General features: G+C 36.2%; 1 protein-coding gene across 7 annotated transcripts in view; it reads right to left on the bottom strand.

Annotated features, from left to right (window-relative positions):
• LOC109079296 (golgin subfamily A member 4-like) overlaps positions 1–16734 on the bottom strand; it is a 53363-nt gene that overhangs the window by 31988 nt on the left and 4641 nt on the right. For 3 of the 7 annotated variants that reach the window (XM_042743756.1, XM_042743758.1, XM_042743761.1), the window contains exons 5-10: positions 12104–12219; positions 11889–12015; positions 9649–9761; positions 9184–9335; positions 2183–2333; positions 1314–1428 (exon numbers count right to left, since the gene is read on the bottom strand). In XM_042743756.1, the coding sequence (XP_042599690.1) occupies positions 1314–1428; positions 2183–2333; positions 9184–9335; positions 9649–9761; positions 11889–12015; positions 12104–12219 (774 nt within the window). Of the gene's footprint in view, positions 1–1313; positions 1429–2182; positions 2335–9183; positions 9336–9648; positions 9762–11888; positions 12016–12103; positions 12220–16734 lie in introns of those variants that run through there. The other 4 variants (XM_042743757.1, XM_042743760.1, XM_042743759.1 and 1 more) reach the window with 4 other exon arrangements.

The raw sequence follows: 16734 nt of genomic DNA, 5'->3' as shown, positions 1-16734 counted from the left end.
CCCTAGTTGTTACCAATCAAAAATCTATCTTTTCACTGCAGAAGAAACAGAAGCAGCTGAAGTGGCATTAGATGCATTTACACAGACAGTTTAATGAAGCTAAAATATAGCATGAATACATTTACACTGCAAAATTACAAGAGCATAAATATGATACTGGTGTTTTAAATCAGTTTTTTTTTTAGATATCCAAATATAAAATGTTGGAAAAATGCAAAGATAAGCTACTTTTAAATATGAAAGTAAACCACCAGTAGATGGCATCAAGTCACTGAGTCACAGGCATTCATTCAAACCATTTGTTGAAATATCAAATATCGTTGAATAGATCACTGAATCATTGACTCAAATGATTAATTCAAAAACGGTGAATCATCCAGTAACAAAACACCAGTGTTGCAGAGAGATGCACAGCTGTTCTGCTGTGATCTTTGTTTGGAACTAAATTTTGTTAACCAAATCGAGCAAAAACAGTCAACATTAACAATGTTGTACTAAAATGTATATTCACTACTCATCTGAACTCTTGTATCGCAGTTTTCAGTGAACACTTCACTCTCTTGGTCGTGTCATGTTGCTTATCTATGGTATGTTATAAATATAAAAACTTAAAAGGCTAAATAAGCCTCAACTGGCGCAACGTTGATAATGTTACCAATTGCCATTTAAACTGAATATAATAAAATCAGAATCATTCTCGATTAGTTGACCAGTTGGGCAAGAAAAAATTCTCCTTCACTTGCCCCTTCAAAAATCCACTTGTCCTAACAAGTTCTGTTACTGTAGGCTATATAAAATTCAACCCGCCAAAGTGGCTACTGGGATTGACTAGATTACCCACCACTGCTGAAATCCACCCGCATTCGTGGGTTGGTGGGTGTTAATGTCAAGCCCAGCATGTAATAAGATAATGTTACTTGCACTTTTCATCCTAAGCATTTTATTTTATTATCCACTTTACACTTGGATTTACCCTAGTATTTTATTACTATTTAGTAGTTGTTGTTATCAGCTGTTCTGTTATTACAGTTATTTTATTATAACAGTTATGCCTTCTTGGTGTTGATACAGAAGGGTTTACAAGTTGGCTGGAATCTCAAAAACCTTCAGATTATCAGATGATAAATCACTTCCAATTTACATATTTCTTAATATGACCAACTTGGACAAACATTCTTATTTGGTGCACAGAGATAAAAAAAATAAATAAATAAAAATAATCACACTCAAGTGAAGTGTGACCAAAATAGCAAGACCAAAAACTGCACACAGCAAACATTTAGAACTTGGAAAGTGTCTAATTGGTTTCACACCTGTATCTGCAGCACTGTGCTGTGGCCACCATCCACCCATGTTCTCTCCATTCACAAGAACATCGCAATCAGTGGGGCCTATTGGGTCTTGCCTACTATGAAATTCCAAGTCCTCCTGTAGAAAGAAATAGAAAGAACATGCAGTATTATTACTATTATTACTACTACTACAAGACATCACTTCTCAAAAAAAGAAAAGAAAAAGAAAATAAAAATACCCCACAAATCAGGACAAATAAATAAATAAATAATAATAAATTACTCACCCTCATGTCCTTCCAAACCTGCATTGCCTTCTTGCATTTTTCAACATCTTCAAACCAAATTTAAGATCAGTTACAAAACATGTGATAAGTAATAGCCTTTGACTAGACTGGCATCTTCTTTACACACCATGTTTGAATGTAATGCATGTGTTAATGAAATTGGAGACTGGCAACTGAGGGCTAAGGGTCTACTTTATGTTTGAAGTAAAAAAGTAATAGTCTGAAATGATATGAGGGCAAGTAAATGATTTTGAGTGTCATTTCTGACTAAACTATTATTTTTATTCAAGTTTGCAACACAGCAAATAATAATACAAAATAAAATAAAGTAAAATAAATTAAAAAAGGTAAAGGTACTAAATACAGTTTGGTGACAAATTAAAGCAAAAATCCAAGGGGACTCCAGACACCAGTTGAGGACACATCTTTTGGAAGAGTGGTGTTCCACTGCTCCAGGAAGAAGTAATCCAATTTTTAGAATAAATACCAAGGTGCACTGAAGCCGATCTGGTAGCACACGGTGACCTAACACCTTACTAAGAAATTGTTCCTTTAATTTGTCACTCATCTGTATGCAATTTACCTAGAGACCTTAGTTCATACCTGCAGGCTGCGTGGTGTGAAATATTTGGGCTTCCTGCTTTTCTGTGGGCAGACTTCACGGGCCTGGGCCAACTCCTCCTCCACTTCCTGTCGCCGATTGGCTAATGCTGGATCGGAGCAGCCAGGAAACAACCAGTCATCCTCAATCAGTTTTGTGCCACAAGACAAAGGGAATGGATCAAATATGCTTAGGGCAATGGAGGGCAGAATACAAAATCAGGATTGAGGAGAGACAGCATTCTAGTGCAGATTAGAGAGTGGAAAAGGGCCGGAAAGCAGCAGGTAGCAGCACACATTGCAAATTTGGCTTCTGTGGACTGTGGACCAGAAGACTAAAATATGCAAGACCTATATAAACCATAATGATAGTTACAGTGCAAACTACATCAATAAACATTATTTTTAGAAATTATAACAATTGACCTTGGTCTCAGCAATAAGTGGATAATACCACCTGAAGTGTCTTTCAATCAACTATAGCATGGAAGCGAAAGTAGGACACCCTGAACAAAGTAGTACAAGACTACAATTATGATTCAGTAAGAAATCAGTCTAGACAATTGCATCATAATTGGGTGAGCACATCCGTAACATCAATAAGGTGGAAAAGCTACTGTAAGTGATCATTTTGATCATTATCCTTAATTTAGATTGAGATTTCATTATGGGCTCTTCATTATAGTTACTGCAACAATGCATTTAATTTCAACATCTTCACTAGCACAATCTAACCCATTCTGTTTTACTCAAGCCCAAAGTATACTGCACTTGTAAGCAAGGGACTTTGTACTGTGTACATGCAGGTCACACAAGCGCACTGAAGTTTTTTTTTTGGCAGTAATCAGTTTTTCCACAAGGTGGCAACACCGTCCCGGGCCATTATTTCACAGTAGAAAATGAAACTAAAGAGACAAAACAACAACAACAAAATAGCAGAGACTGCAACTACTGTACAACAGACGCTCACACTGACAAGTGCTTGTGAGCAAGACGGTATGAGACAACTCGGCTTTGGTTTGGAAAAGAGTCTTTAGGTTTGTTAGCGGTCATGACGGGTAAAAAAAAAAAGAGCAGACACTGGATATGGATGAAGCTTTATAGAGTGGCCGCATTTGCACACATCAAATGGAGTATAGTTTGAAGTTCGAAGTATATAAAAACAAAGTATACTTGGGGCTTTACCATGAAACAGAAAATGAAAAAACCCACTGACAGTGTTAAAGGGATAGCTCACCCAAAAAAATTTAATTCTGTCATTAATTACTCACCCTCACCCCCAAAAGACCTTTGTTCATCTTCAGAACACAAATTAAGATATTTTTGATGAAATCTGACCCTGGATGGACAGCAACGGAACTACCACATTCAAGGCCCAGAAATGTAGTAAGGACATTGTTAAAGTAGTCCATGTTACACCAGTGGTTCCACCTTAATTTTATGAAGCTACGAGAATACTTTCTGTGCGCTAAGAAAACAAAATAAACAAACAAACAAACAAAAAAAAAAGACTAAAATCCCACAATTTCTTCTCTTCCATGTCAGAATTCGATGCACATTCACGAGATTACCACGATGCATCCGTGTGGTGTGGAGTTGCTGACACAGGAACCGGCGTTCAGACAGAGATCCTGGTTGCGAAGCAGCTTGTTTGCAAGCAGAAAAATGTACATGCATGCGTCGTGGTACTGGCTTTCTTAATTTGTTCTAAATTTGTGTTCCAAAGATGAACAAAGGTCTTACAGGTCTGAAACGACATGAGAGTAATTAATGACACATTTTTTTTTATTTTTGGGTGAACTATCCCTTTAAGGCATTCTGATACAGGGAAGGATGGATCCATGCTTTAATGTTGTTTGTGCCAAATGGAAACTTTTCTCACAGGTAGACTTATCAGTTTCTTGGAGGTTAGCTGACCTTGTCACCTAGGTACCTAAAGGTTTGTTGATCAGGCCCCTGCTTTTCTCCATATACAAAACACTGCAAGGCAGTTGGCACATGGTTTGTGTAACAAAATATGTTAAATGGATGGCATACAGCTTTACTTCTCATTTCAGCCAGACAATCCAACAGTAGCAGCACAGATCTTTCCTGCTGGGCAGACATCTCAGCAAGGCTAAGAGAATACTAACTCCAGCTCAACCCCCCTCCCTCTGCCAACACAAGACTACTTCAGACTGGACTACAGACATGTTGTTCTATAGACTTCAAGAATGTGCAATCGAAAAAAAAATCAGGGGACTGGAATGAGCATCACAAAATGTTCATTCTGTGAACATTCTGTTTTGTGTTTATTGTGCTTTGGATGATTGTCCTGCTTGCAAATCCAACAACCACCACTGCCTAGTTTAAGCTTTTTGGTAGAGACAGTCAGGTGTCTATTTATAGCCACTTAAGCTGCAGTGTACTACTGGTAGGAAATGGCTTTTTTATCATTAATTATTCAATAAATCAATAAATTATAAACCATTTGAGACCTTAAAAGCTTCAGATTCATCTCCTGAAGTTTTTCGATCAGTACATTATTGTGGAAATAATACTTTAAAAAGTGATATTTGAAAAAGAGACATTATGTTTCAGCATTCCGGTTTGCAATTAGGTAATTTCAGGCTGCTAAAAGTTTTCAGTCCCAGAATCCAGTAGACAAATGCATTCAAACTGTCAATTCAAAACAGTGCTAATGCAGAGAAACCCAGCCAATTACATCAGGGATGGCAGAGAGAAAAAAAGTTTTGATGGATGAATTGTGGTCAAGATTAAGACAATATGAAGTGACACAGAAGGGTCGTACAGTATATGTGAGTCTGATATTAATGATGCAAACAAATAAACCACATATGTGCTTTCTTGGCACAATGATTACTAACATCGTAGTTTAATTTAGATTTTAAAATTATTACAATTAGGCTTATTTGTGAAGTTGCCAAATTTCATGGCTGGTGAGTGTTTTTTTTTTAATCGATACTGTCCAAAGAATTGTTTTGGGGGAGTCTACAGTGTTTAATGATGTTATGTACATACGAGAATCAGACTGAATAATCAAATTTTGATATTTGAAATGTTTCTGTTTTACATGCACATTTTGCTATGTTTAGTAATTCTGAATGTATCCCTACAATAGTTATATTACAATAAGTGAGGGTGGCTGGTTAAGTGGTATTTTGGCATCACCACATCGGCCTGTTCGGCATCGTACCTTGACTTGAGCTTAACTGTATAAAAAAGCTCTAGACAAATGTAAATTGTATTTTTCCTCGCCTGTTTTTGCTGTTGCACTGTATACAAACACTGTGAATAATAAAATAATGCAATAAAGTTTTCCATTTGTGCTTTGGTGTGCACTGTATTTCTAACAGGAAGAGCAAAGCTGGCACACCACAGCTCCAAAAACAGAAAAATATTTATTTATGTTCTTACCATGAAGAGCTTTTAGGCTCAAAACGTCACCTCTGGTGAGAACATAAATACATATTTTTCTACTTTTGGAGCCGTGGTGTGCCAACTTTGCTATTCCTGTTTGTAACTGTTTTTATGGTTGAGCACCCACATTAAGCTTTTGACCAGTTGGATGTGCACACTTTGATCTATGTGCACTGTATTTCTGAAATATATGGACTTATATCATTGGTTTTTATATGTACATTTGTAGTCGCCCCAGCATCCTTTTTGGAAAGACACCTACTGTACATTTACCTTTAAAAAAGTTTTTATAAAATTGTAAGATCATCCAAAAATTAAACCATATATATATATATATATATATATATATATATATATATAAATATATATATATATATATATATATATATATATATATATATATATATATAATATTTATTTGCAATTTTCCCTTAAAAAATTTAATTATAAAAGACTTCATTTTGAGGAGTTTGGGAGAAAAAGAATTTAATTATAAAAGACTTCATTTTGAGGAGTTTTTTCCCTTAAATATTTCTCTTAAAAATTGGGAAAAATTATAAAGACTTCATTTTGGGGAGTTTGGGAGTAAAAAGATCAGTGAGCGCTAGGTTTTTAAACCAACAGACAACAAGAGGACACAAAAAATAGATATAAAGAAAAAAACACTGGTCTTCACTGAGTCTGACTTTCACTGTACAGACAAAAAATACATCATTTACTTACTTGTTGTTTACCCTTGTTGTTCAGTAAGGGCTCAGAAATTTTACAAAATGAGTAGATTAATGAGTAAATGATTACAGAATTTTACCGTGTGAAAATGTGAACTTTATAATTCGGATATGTGATCATGTTGGACATAATAAAAAAAAAACTAAACCACCATGTAGACAGCTGACTAAGGTCTGTTTTATAGCAGAGACTTGGCCAGTGATTTTGTAGAAGAGGGGGAAAAGGCAGAAAAAGGAGGATAAAGCAACAGATGAAGCACAGGACCCCATGAGCCAGCCTCGTCTGTGCTGCCAGAATTTCCTTAGGAGAGGATGAAGAGTTCCAGAAAACTACTGGCAGCACAGACGGAAGCAAACAATGGAGGCGATGAAACCTGCATGCACAAAACTGATGGGAAACTGTTCTCAGTGGCTGCACCCATCATGCAGAGCAGCAGCAGAGGCAGAGATGGGGAGGAGGAGGGTCTCAGGGCCAATAGGTGGGAGAGAAGTGTTACAAAACAAATGTAATCAAAAAACAAACCAAACATTTTGAAAGTAAGGCTCGTTTCACACTAGACGCATATGTGGTGCGTATTTTTTTCAGCACTCATGTTATTAATAGATTAGAGCATCCACATTGTGCACTAAAAGGGCATGGCATTGCGCACTGCGCGCCCCTTCCGCTCTGCATATATGCATCTTCTGTGCTGCTTCGACTCTGCTTAGACATCCAGTGTGAAACGGGCATACGAATCCCAAATATCTCAGTCATTTCTTTTTTCAAAAGTGATTAACCTTGTTTACAATTCAGAGCAAGGACAACAGAACCTGACAATAAATAAAGAATAAATAAACATTTCACATATCCAAACTAATAAAGAGTGCCAAAAAACAGATAACTAGAGAAAACACATTAAAATGTATATGAACATGGGTATGTGTAATATGTATATGAAATCATCGTCACTGAGGTGCTCAAAGTGTGGCTCGCTTATAACACAGAATAAGGGGCTGTCCAGGTAGAATGTATTCTTGTATTTTATGTTCACTGTTTTTAAATGTTGATCTATGTACCAGTGGTGGACGAGGTACACAAATCAAGTACACCTTTTCAATTTTACTCGAGTAAAAGTACAAAAGTATTTAATTTGTTGTATACTTAAAAGTAAAAAGTACTGATCGATGAATGTTAATTTTGTATATACTCTACTGTAAAAACATATGGGGCAAATATATAAAATTTTCAAGCATGCAAAAATACTAGTTTAAAACTCATTTGAAACTGCTTCAGCATGGGCATTAATTATTTTAATAGTCTTGTTTTTACTTAAAAACAAAAAAAGATAAAAATATACACCGTTGAGAGGGTGATACACAAATGTGGACATGTCCACATTCAAGCATTTCAAACAGTGGGCTTAAACAGCTCACCCTTTTACAGTAGATATAGTTCACAAGCACCTGACAGTTGTGACCTAAATATGATTTTTATTTAGAATAATAAATCCTAAAATTCAGCATTAGTGACTTACTTTTCACGCCATCAATCACAAGTGCACTCAAGCTCTGAAGATCTCCCGGGCTTGGCTCCTTTTGAGTCAGACTTATGAATTCACAGAATTGTTAACTGGAGATTCCCTCTGACCAGATCATTTGAATCACTGACTTGTTGACTTAAGAACAGTTGCAATCCAATCAGTCCAATTTGAGAATCAATCATTAAGTGTGATTTCTGAACTGATTTAAAAGTTTCACCGAAAAGAATCAGCTCATTCAGACACCGCTATCTAGTCTCAGAGCGGGTGGCGATTTCTCCAGTTTAAAATAACGAGGAATTACATGTTTTTATATTATGCTTCAGAATGCAGTGAAGTAAAAGTTAAAGTTTCTCAAAATAAAAATACTTGAAAAATTTACGTAAGTACAGTAACAAAGTGAAATTACTTTGTTACTGTCCACCACTGCTATATACACATCCATTTAAAACCTGACCGAGTGGACAAGCATTAATTGTGAACCTTGCAAACAGATGGCTGCTTTTAAATGCTTATGTATGCTTTGTATGTGTACACTTTAAAGAGCACTCAGGGGTATACAGCTGTGCATGGCTGCATGTGAGTGGTTGAATGAACTTGCATTAAAATACTTGTTTGATTCAAATCTTAAATTGAATTAATCTTAAATTTCAAATTTAATTGCACTGTATAAATAGATATTTAAAGTACTTTACTGGGGTGCACGATAAATATCGGCCGATAATTAATGCGCATCTCATCAGTAAAGTTGGTTCTCTAATCAGCGGTAAATTCCATCAGGTGCGTGATTTCACGTAGAGAAGCTGTTACTACACAAAGCCTTTGTTAACTGACAAGCTGCGCAAATCCATGTTCATTATCAGACGCACCTGATGGAATTTACCGCTGATTAGAGAACCAACTTTACTGATGAGATGCGCATTAATTATCGGCCGATATTTATCGTGCACCCCTATACTTAACCCCTAGAATGTATTTAGTAAAAATAAAAAAAATAAAAAAAAGGACAAGCAGCATCATGATTAATCACATTGCAATGGAATAAATAATCCATGAATTGTAATCAAATCTAATCATGAAGCCAGTGAAGACTCACACAACCTTTAATGCAGTGCTCAGCTCAAATAACACTTTAAGGCGATATTTTAAGGTTTAAGTACCACAGTATTAACATAGCTAGCACCAGTATACCCCGCAACACTCAACCGTAAAGACATGCACTTCTATTTAAGTCACAATTGATAGTCATGGTTTGTCTACCAAACAGCTGTTGATACTTTTCGGTAGAATCTATGAATTTCAAACATTTGTGAATAGGTGTATATCATAAGCATCCTCACCCTCTCTCTCCTCCTCGATGTGGCTCATTCTGAAGGCCATGACATTCTTCTCATGACTCTGATCTCGAACCCTTTCTGCCTCAGTCACCATGGTAATCATTTCTTGCCACTCCATCACCTGAACATCATCCATGCTGCCTGTCTCACTCACCTGTTATCAGAAACATATACTGTACTCACAATACAACAACATATCCTATCAGCAGGGCTAGTTAAATAATTAAAAAAAAACTTTTAAAATGCCATTTGACCACGGTAGTGACATGAACATTAAATAAAAAAGGGAATAATGTACTTCTATATAAATAAAAGCTACAAGACAAAAAAGTCTGTTTTGTTAAAACCAAAGTTTAAATTCTAATAAACACCCCTTCCCTGTGGTTGTCACTTAAATGCACAAACTTGTGTAGTATGTTACTTTTATAATTACGACAAAAAAGCAAAACAAATAAATATATAATTGCCTGTGATGCTGCTCTCTTGGTCACCTGCTCCAGGTCGGCCTGCATCTTCCTCTGCTGCTCCTTATATTCCATAAGCTGCTTCTGCAGTTCATCTATTAATGTCTCAAGAAAATCTAACATAAGACAACATGCAATTAAGGGATGGGCTCAAGTACCCACATACTCTGGTGTTTGGAAGTGAAAGTAATGATCAATCATCAAATCCTTGATCCACGCATGACATGACTTCTCAGTGAATTGAAATTTCTATACACAAAACATCACTTTCAATTTTGGCACATTCCATGTCAAATCAACCAAATTTAAGAATTCAAATAGAGCTTTATTATAGCTGTATTGTTTATTAAATAATAAAATTATATAAAGGTCAGTGGTTCATTATTTATTTTTATTGTGGAAGATGTCATAACTATAGCAACTGCAAGTTTGCAACACTCTTAAAGAAATCTCATCTCTGGGCCTGTTTTGGTATCTTCAATTTAAAGGCTCTGCATAGTAGAAGCAGAGGTTTGGGGATCTGAATGGCTCCATGAATAAAATGTTAAATTGTACAAATTTTCAGGGGCCAAAACGTGTCAATGCATACAGCTGAACCTTTTTGTCTTTTAAAGAGGAATGCCTGAAGAACAAATCATTTTTAAACTAATTTTTCTACTACTGTAGAACTGATATACCATGCTACCCTGATACACAACTGTGGTCAAGCCAGCCACATTTTGAAAATTATTTGCCGGAAGGTCAGAGAGACAATTTTTCTGAGAATTTCTTTCAGTTGGTCATTAAGATTTTTGCACTTTTTGTAACAGGATCTATAATGAATGAATATGGGATGTCCATCTGGCCAACAGTTTTAAAAAAGGGATGAACATTTTTTATTGTTGGTCAATTATAATACCCCTGATCAAATACAGTAGTGGCCAAAAATCTGGCCAAGGGAGTGTAAAATTAATGCATGTGCTCATTTGTTTAATTTGTAGTAATGCAATAAAACATGACAAAAAAATGACTTTTTCCCAAATTATTAAATAATAAATAAAAAATAATAATAAAGTTAAATAAGTTTAAATAAAAGTTTAAATAACCAAGTTAGTGTTTTCTTCTTACTAGGGATGCACGATATTATCGGACCGATATCGGAATTTAACTGTAAATATCGGCATCGCCCCGAAAATTATGCTGATATGTCTTGCTGATAAGAGGAATACGCTTACTCATATGTGCTCATGGTGTGCTAGCAATTAGATCGTCAACAGTTTAGCTCATTCTTGAAGCAAAGTTTTGCTTGACTGGTGGATTAGACTCATGTAGAGATTAGATTTAAACTGAGAATGCAGGCACAGAATGAGAATTCAGTGTATGATAGAGTAAACAGTCGCACGTGCAGTGGCAGCAGCAGCAGCCTCCCCCGGGTTTAATGCTCGTTAGGTAAGAAGTTTTAATTCCGCAGGGGGCGCTGTTGGCCTACTTGTAATAAAGTAAAGTAAAATACATAAATAACATTTAGAATGTGATTCTGATTAAATAAAGCAGTAATTGATGTCATAAAATCATGAGTATGTTTTGATTTAAAGGTCAGAAGCTATAGCTTACATGAGGAAAAAAAAAAAATCACAAACATGACACTTGTAAATTAATTAATTTTATGTATACTGATTTATTCATTAATGTTTAATATGTCATATTTTTTAACCAAATTATGAGCTCTAAAAGATTTTCAGAATCTTTTGATTTAGACCATCTACAAATGTTAAATCTTAAAATAAAAATTTAAGGTTACTACTGAATCTTTCTTAGAAAAAGAAAAATGCAGCGATTGATATACAGTTTATTTATAGTTCTTTTCAAAGCTTCAATGTACTGTCATTATAAAATAACTTCATTATTGTTTATTTAATTCTTCTAACAAATAAGTTCTTGTTAAAAACTAACCAAACTTGCTTATAATTTCCACACAGGTGAGACTTGGTGTTGTTTCCAAACAAAAGGAAATATATCGGTATTGGCTATCGGGCAAAATTAGTTGAAAAATATCGGCATATCAGATATCGGCAAAAATCAAATATCTCGCATCCCTACTTCTTACCAATGCATTTTAATTGTGTAGGTTCATTAAAAGCAAATATTGAGAAAATATCATGTCCAGACATCAATTTGGGCTATTACTGCAAAAAATAAATAACATTTCCATCCCTAATGTACATAAGTTACATTTACAAAAAACTGGCTCCAATTCTTCATACCATTTTTTGCCTTCATATCTTCATACAGCTCCAGTTTGCTGAGCATTTCTTCTCTCTCCTCTTGCAATTCAGTAATGCGACTATGTAGGGACGTAACATCAGGAGACATGTCGAGACATACTCCAGGCTGAAGTCAAAAACAGAATGCAGTTAGTTTAATTTAGCTAGATATTTATCTGAGTAAATCTAATGCAAAAATATATATACTTTTTTACCTTAACTTTTTTGAGTTCCTCCTCGAGCTGCCTGATCCTAGATTTGGACCATGCTTTCATTTTTAAGAACTTTGCTTCTGCTTTACTGGCCTCTGCTTCTTTCAGCTTAACACGGGCTGAATTAGACAGAATAAAACAGACTATTACAACAAATATTAAAACAAAGCCACTGAGAAGGAAGGACACTGAGAATTTAAAAAACGCAATGACAGGACACAGAATATCTTTAACTGAAAATAATAAACACCCTTTTACTATCATGTAGGGACATTATAAGGTGTCTGCTACATCTGTAAAACATGACATATGTGACCCTGGACATATTTGTAACAATAGCCAAAAATACATTGTATGGGTAAAAATTTAAGATTTTTCTTTCATGCCAAAAATCATTAGGATATTAAGTAAAGATCATGTTCCATTAAGATATTTTGTAAATTTTTTACCATATATATATATATATATATATAATACACATTCACTCACAGGCTCTGGTGTTGTTAATATGCATGCGACCTAATTTCTCAACGGTGAAAAAAAATCAGTGCAACCAACCGTTCGAGGAAGAAAAAAAAAAGTCTCTGCGACTCTGAAAGTCTCCCTGTGGTTCAACAACAGACACTAGAGCCCTGCATTTAACCCCGACTTTTTTTAGACTTCTCCTTACTTTTATATTTTAGACATCCATCAATTAGTGATGAAAAAAAAAATTGCCGTGCTGGTGGAAACAACACAAGAGCGTGCTACCACGACTGTCAAGAGAAACTCGACGGTGTTTAGTGTCCCGCAGCGCAGCTGAACAGTTCTGCATTCAAATACACGCAATAGGCTCAATAGGCTTGCTGCAAAGCACTGGCAAAAGTAATTACCATAAATGTGATGGGAGAAATAGTAAGGAGATATTTGAATCATTTACTAATAAACAAGTGTTTTCTGAGTCTGTGTCACAAGAATGAAGTTGCTGATCCTGACTCACCATCTCATTAGATGCGCCTTTAGAGAGAAATGCATATTTACGGATTATGATTATAATGAAAGAGATTTTGTTTTGTTTTGTTCTGTCTATAGATATATTTACCATGGCCTCTTGGTCATTACTTTAAAAAAAATAAAAATAAAACATATTTAACAAACAAAAAATGCTCCAGATGTTTTTCTAAATTAACTTAATAAAAAAACTAAATGAAATTAATCACTTTGCTATTACATACAAAACTGAACTATTTTAATAGCCGAGACAGTAGTATAAGCTGTTTAGGGACTGCTTAGCTGTTCAGATCAGACACTAGAGCATCCCTTCATTCAGACATAGTGGAAGACCTGATAAGAACCAGTGTACAGGAGTTGGCCATCCGAGGGGCATGTGACTGCAATGGAGGATAGTCCATAAGACATTGAGCCATGAGATGTTCAGTTTGAAGCCCTTAAAACACTTCATTTAGATTTTTTTTTTATTATTTAATTTTTCTTGAGACTTTTTAAGTTTAAATTTCAGCTCAGGGAAGAACTTTAAGCACCAACACTTTTTCAGTTTTTCATTTACCTTTCTTGTAGAATAGTGCTTCAGATAAAGAATTTTATGTTGACCAGATTGTTAGTTAATCATTTACAAGTCATTATTACCTCCGTGAAGTTGGCACCCCATAAAAAGGAATAATCACCAAAACTATGCCATTCGTTTGTGCTACGTTTGTGCTGATTTGTGCCCCAAAAATGAACGTTTGTGCTGGTTTGGTGTTTGAGATATTAAACATTCTTTTTTTGACCGTGTGACGTCACTCTCCAACACCCCATGTTGCCCAAATCGCTCCAAAACCAGCGCAGTTCGTTTGTGCTCGATTTGTGCCCGTTTGTGCCGTTAAATCAAACACTGTATCTATTTTCCTTCCGTAGATATAACCAAAATATTTTCGGAGGCCGTGACGTCACTCTACACCCCAGTTCGTCTAAATCGCACAAAACTGGTGTCATTTCGTTTGTGCTCGATTTGTGCCGGTTTGTGCTGTTGAAATGAACGTCAAATATATTTCTCCTTCTTAGAAATAACAAAAAAAACAATTCTGGGCAGCGACATCACGCTCCACCCCATGGCATCCAAATCTCTCCAAACCGGTGCCATTCGTTTGTGCTCGATTTGTGCTGGTTTGTGCTGTTAAAAGAAACCCTGTAACTATGACCGCTTCTTTTATATAAAATAAAAGAACCTTTTTACGAACAGTGACGTCACTCTCCACCCCATGCAATCTAAATGCTTCCAAACCGGTGCCATTCGTTTGTGCTCGATTTGTGCTGGTTTGTGCCGTTCAAATTTGCATTGTATCTATTTCCCCGTCCTCAAAAATAACAAATACAAAACGGGCCAGTGACGTCCCTCCAAACCGGTGCCGTTCGTTTGTGAGGTATTTGACCTCCATGAAGTTGGCCCCCCACCCAACGCAAAACGCCAGCAAAATAGTCTCAATCGTTTGTGCTCCGTTTGTGCTGTAAAAATTTTAGTTTGTGCCGCTTTGGTTTTTTAGATTAAAATAATATTTATAAGTCAATCTGAGGTCACTCAGCCCCCCCACCACATACTCCAAATTCACCCCAAATAGACTTGTTTGTTTGTGCTTCGTTTGTGCTGGTTTGTGCCGGTAAAAGTTCCGTTTGTGCTGCTTCAGTTTTTAAAATATTAGACATTGAATCAGCCCCCCATATAGGCTACTCCAAATTCACCCAAAACAGGTTCAATCGTTTGTCCTGGTTTGTGCCGGTAATATTTTGATGATTTTGATGATTTGGACAACTTAAAAGCGATTTTTCTCAATATTTGATTTTTTATTTTATGTTTTGGCACCCTCAGATTCCAGATTTTCAAATAGTTGTATCTTGGCCAAATATTGTCTTAATAAATAACAGTGTCAAGATTCATAAAAGGTACGAAAGTCGTTGTCAGAATACTCCATCTGCCATCAGACGTGCAATCTGGGTTATACTGTATGAAGCGATGGGAACACTTTTTGTAAGCGAAGAAAACGATGGAGTATTCTGACGACGACTTCCATACCTTTTATGGACCTTGACATTGTTATTTATTTGGCAGTCTAAATTGTGTTCCGAGGACAAACAGAGCTTTTACGGGTTTGGAACGACATGGGGGTAAGTGATTAATGAGAAAAAAAAAGCGGAGCATCCCTTTTAGGTTCAAAAAACACATTATTTTCCACATACTATACATTATTGTTTCTCCTCTATGCCCCGCCTTAAGGGAAATGCATCGATTTTTACAAAGCTCATCGCTCTTAAAAGCGAGGTGTGCTATGATTGGCCAGCTATCCAGTGCGTTGTGATTTGCCAAATACCTCAAGTGTGTGACGGAAATGTTACGCCCCTTACCATACTGTCATGCCCAGTGCGACGAAACAAAAACATTAAAACCCAATATAAACAAGGCATTTGTTGCATCTAGTGGGGACATAATTACAGGTTATAATGACTTGTACTGACGCATTGCATCGCGCCGCGTAAACATAAATCCATGTCTGCATTTGTGATCTGAGAAATGACAAACCACAAGTGCTGCTCTCCACTGCTCAAAGCTCATGTTTGAATCATCAGTGGCAAATTCTTTAAATATGTAAACGTACTTACAGGCTGTGAGTCAGAACAGCTGGCATTGTAGTCTACTCTCCCAGGATCAGGAAACGTCTGAATATTTGGGTTGAACTGTTCTGGAACAGTGTTGTTAATAAAACTTAATCACTGATTTCTAGTTGTGTCCTCTTTTGGAAGGCCAAACAAAGTATTTTCGCTTTCACAACAAGGTGGTGGCGGTGGCAGCAACAATAAAGTTACACCTTCTTTCTTTGCGTGAACATTTGGGCAGCATTATGCAAATCTTCCCATATCGTGACGTAGACATGTGGGGGCATGTTTGAACAAGGCGTTTTAGGAGGGTGTTGGCGAGTCTTAACTTTTGTAAAAAAAAAAAAAAAGCTCTTTGGGTTTAAGACTTTAGTCTTTGCAACTTTAGGGATCTTATCTATTTACGAACTTGTAACACTCCAAAGAGAAAGGAAAACCAACATTGATTTCATTTGAGAAAGGAAGGTCAAACTGCAGACTATGGTTGCATGGTGCACCGATACTTCAAAAGTATCGTGATTCTCGGAAATTAAAAAACGTCATGATTCCTAAATTTATTAGTATCGATACTTCAAAGAATGACCGCGTTCCAGATTTGCAAGAGACGTATTTCATGTTGGTGTTTGCAACGCACGCTTCCAGTGCCTCCCTATGGACGTCTGTGTTTTTTCTCCTCACGCACGCAGCAATCAAATATCATTGAAAAATTGACTGAACTGAAACTTTTTCAATTTAACTAAATATAAAAATATGCAAAGGGGTAAGCTGTGCTGTTGTTGGCTGCCACAGTAATGGCAAGAAGCTTAAGGAATTCCTGTACTTGTTTTGCGTTACTTGCCAGCAAATATGACCGTGTCCGGCACTGTTTGCATGGCTTGCAGCACTTAAGTTACTGTGCGAAGTAATAAAACAATGTGTGCTCTTATCATTTTGTGGACAAAATCCCACAAACTTCGCCCCGATCGAGCTGTATGTAGGATATGTGGCCTCATCTGTTTTCAATGCAG

This window comes from Cyprinus carpio, chromosome B18 (assembly GCF_018340385.1).
Source record: "Cyprinus carpio isolate SPL01 chromosome B18, ASM1834038v1, whole genome shotgun sequence".
NCBI lineage: Eukaryota > Metazoa > Chordata > Actinopteri > Cypriniformes > Cyprinidae > Cyprinus > Cyprinus carpio.
The sequence above is the reverse complement of the archived record's forward strand: the minus strand, read 5'-3'. Positions and strand labels throughout refer to the sequence as shown.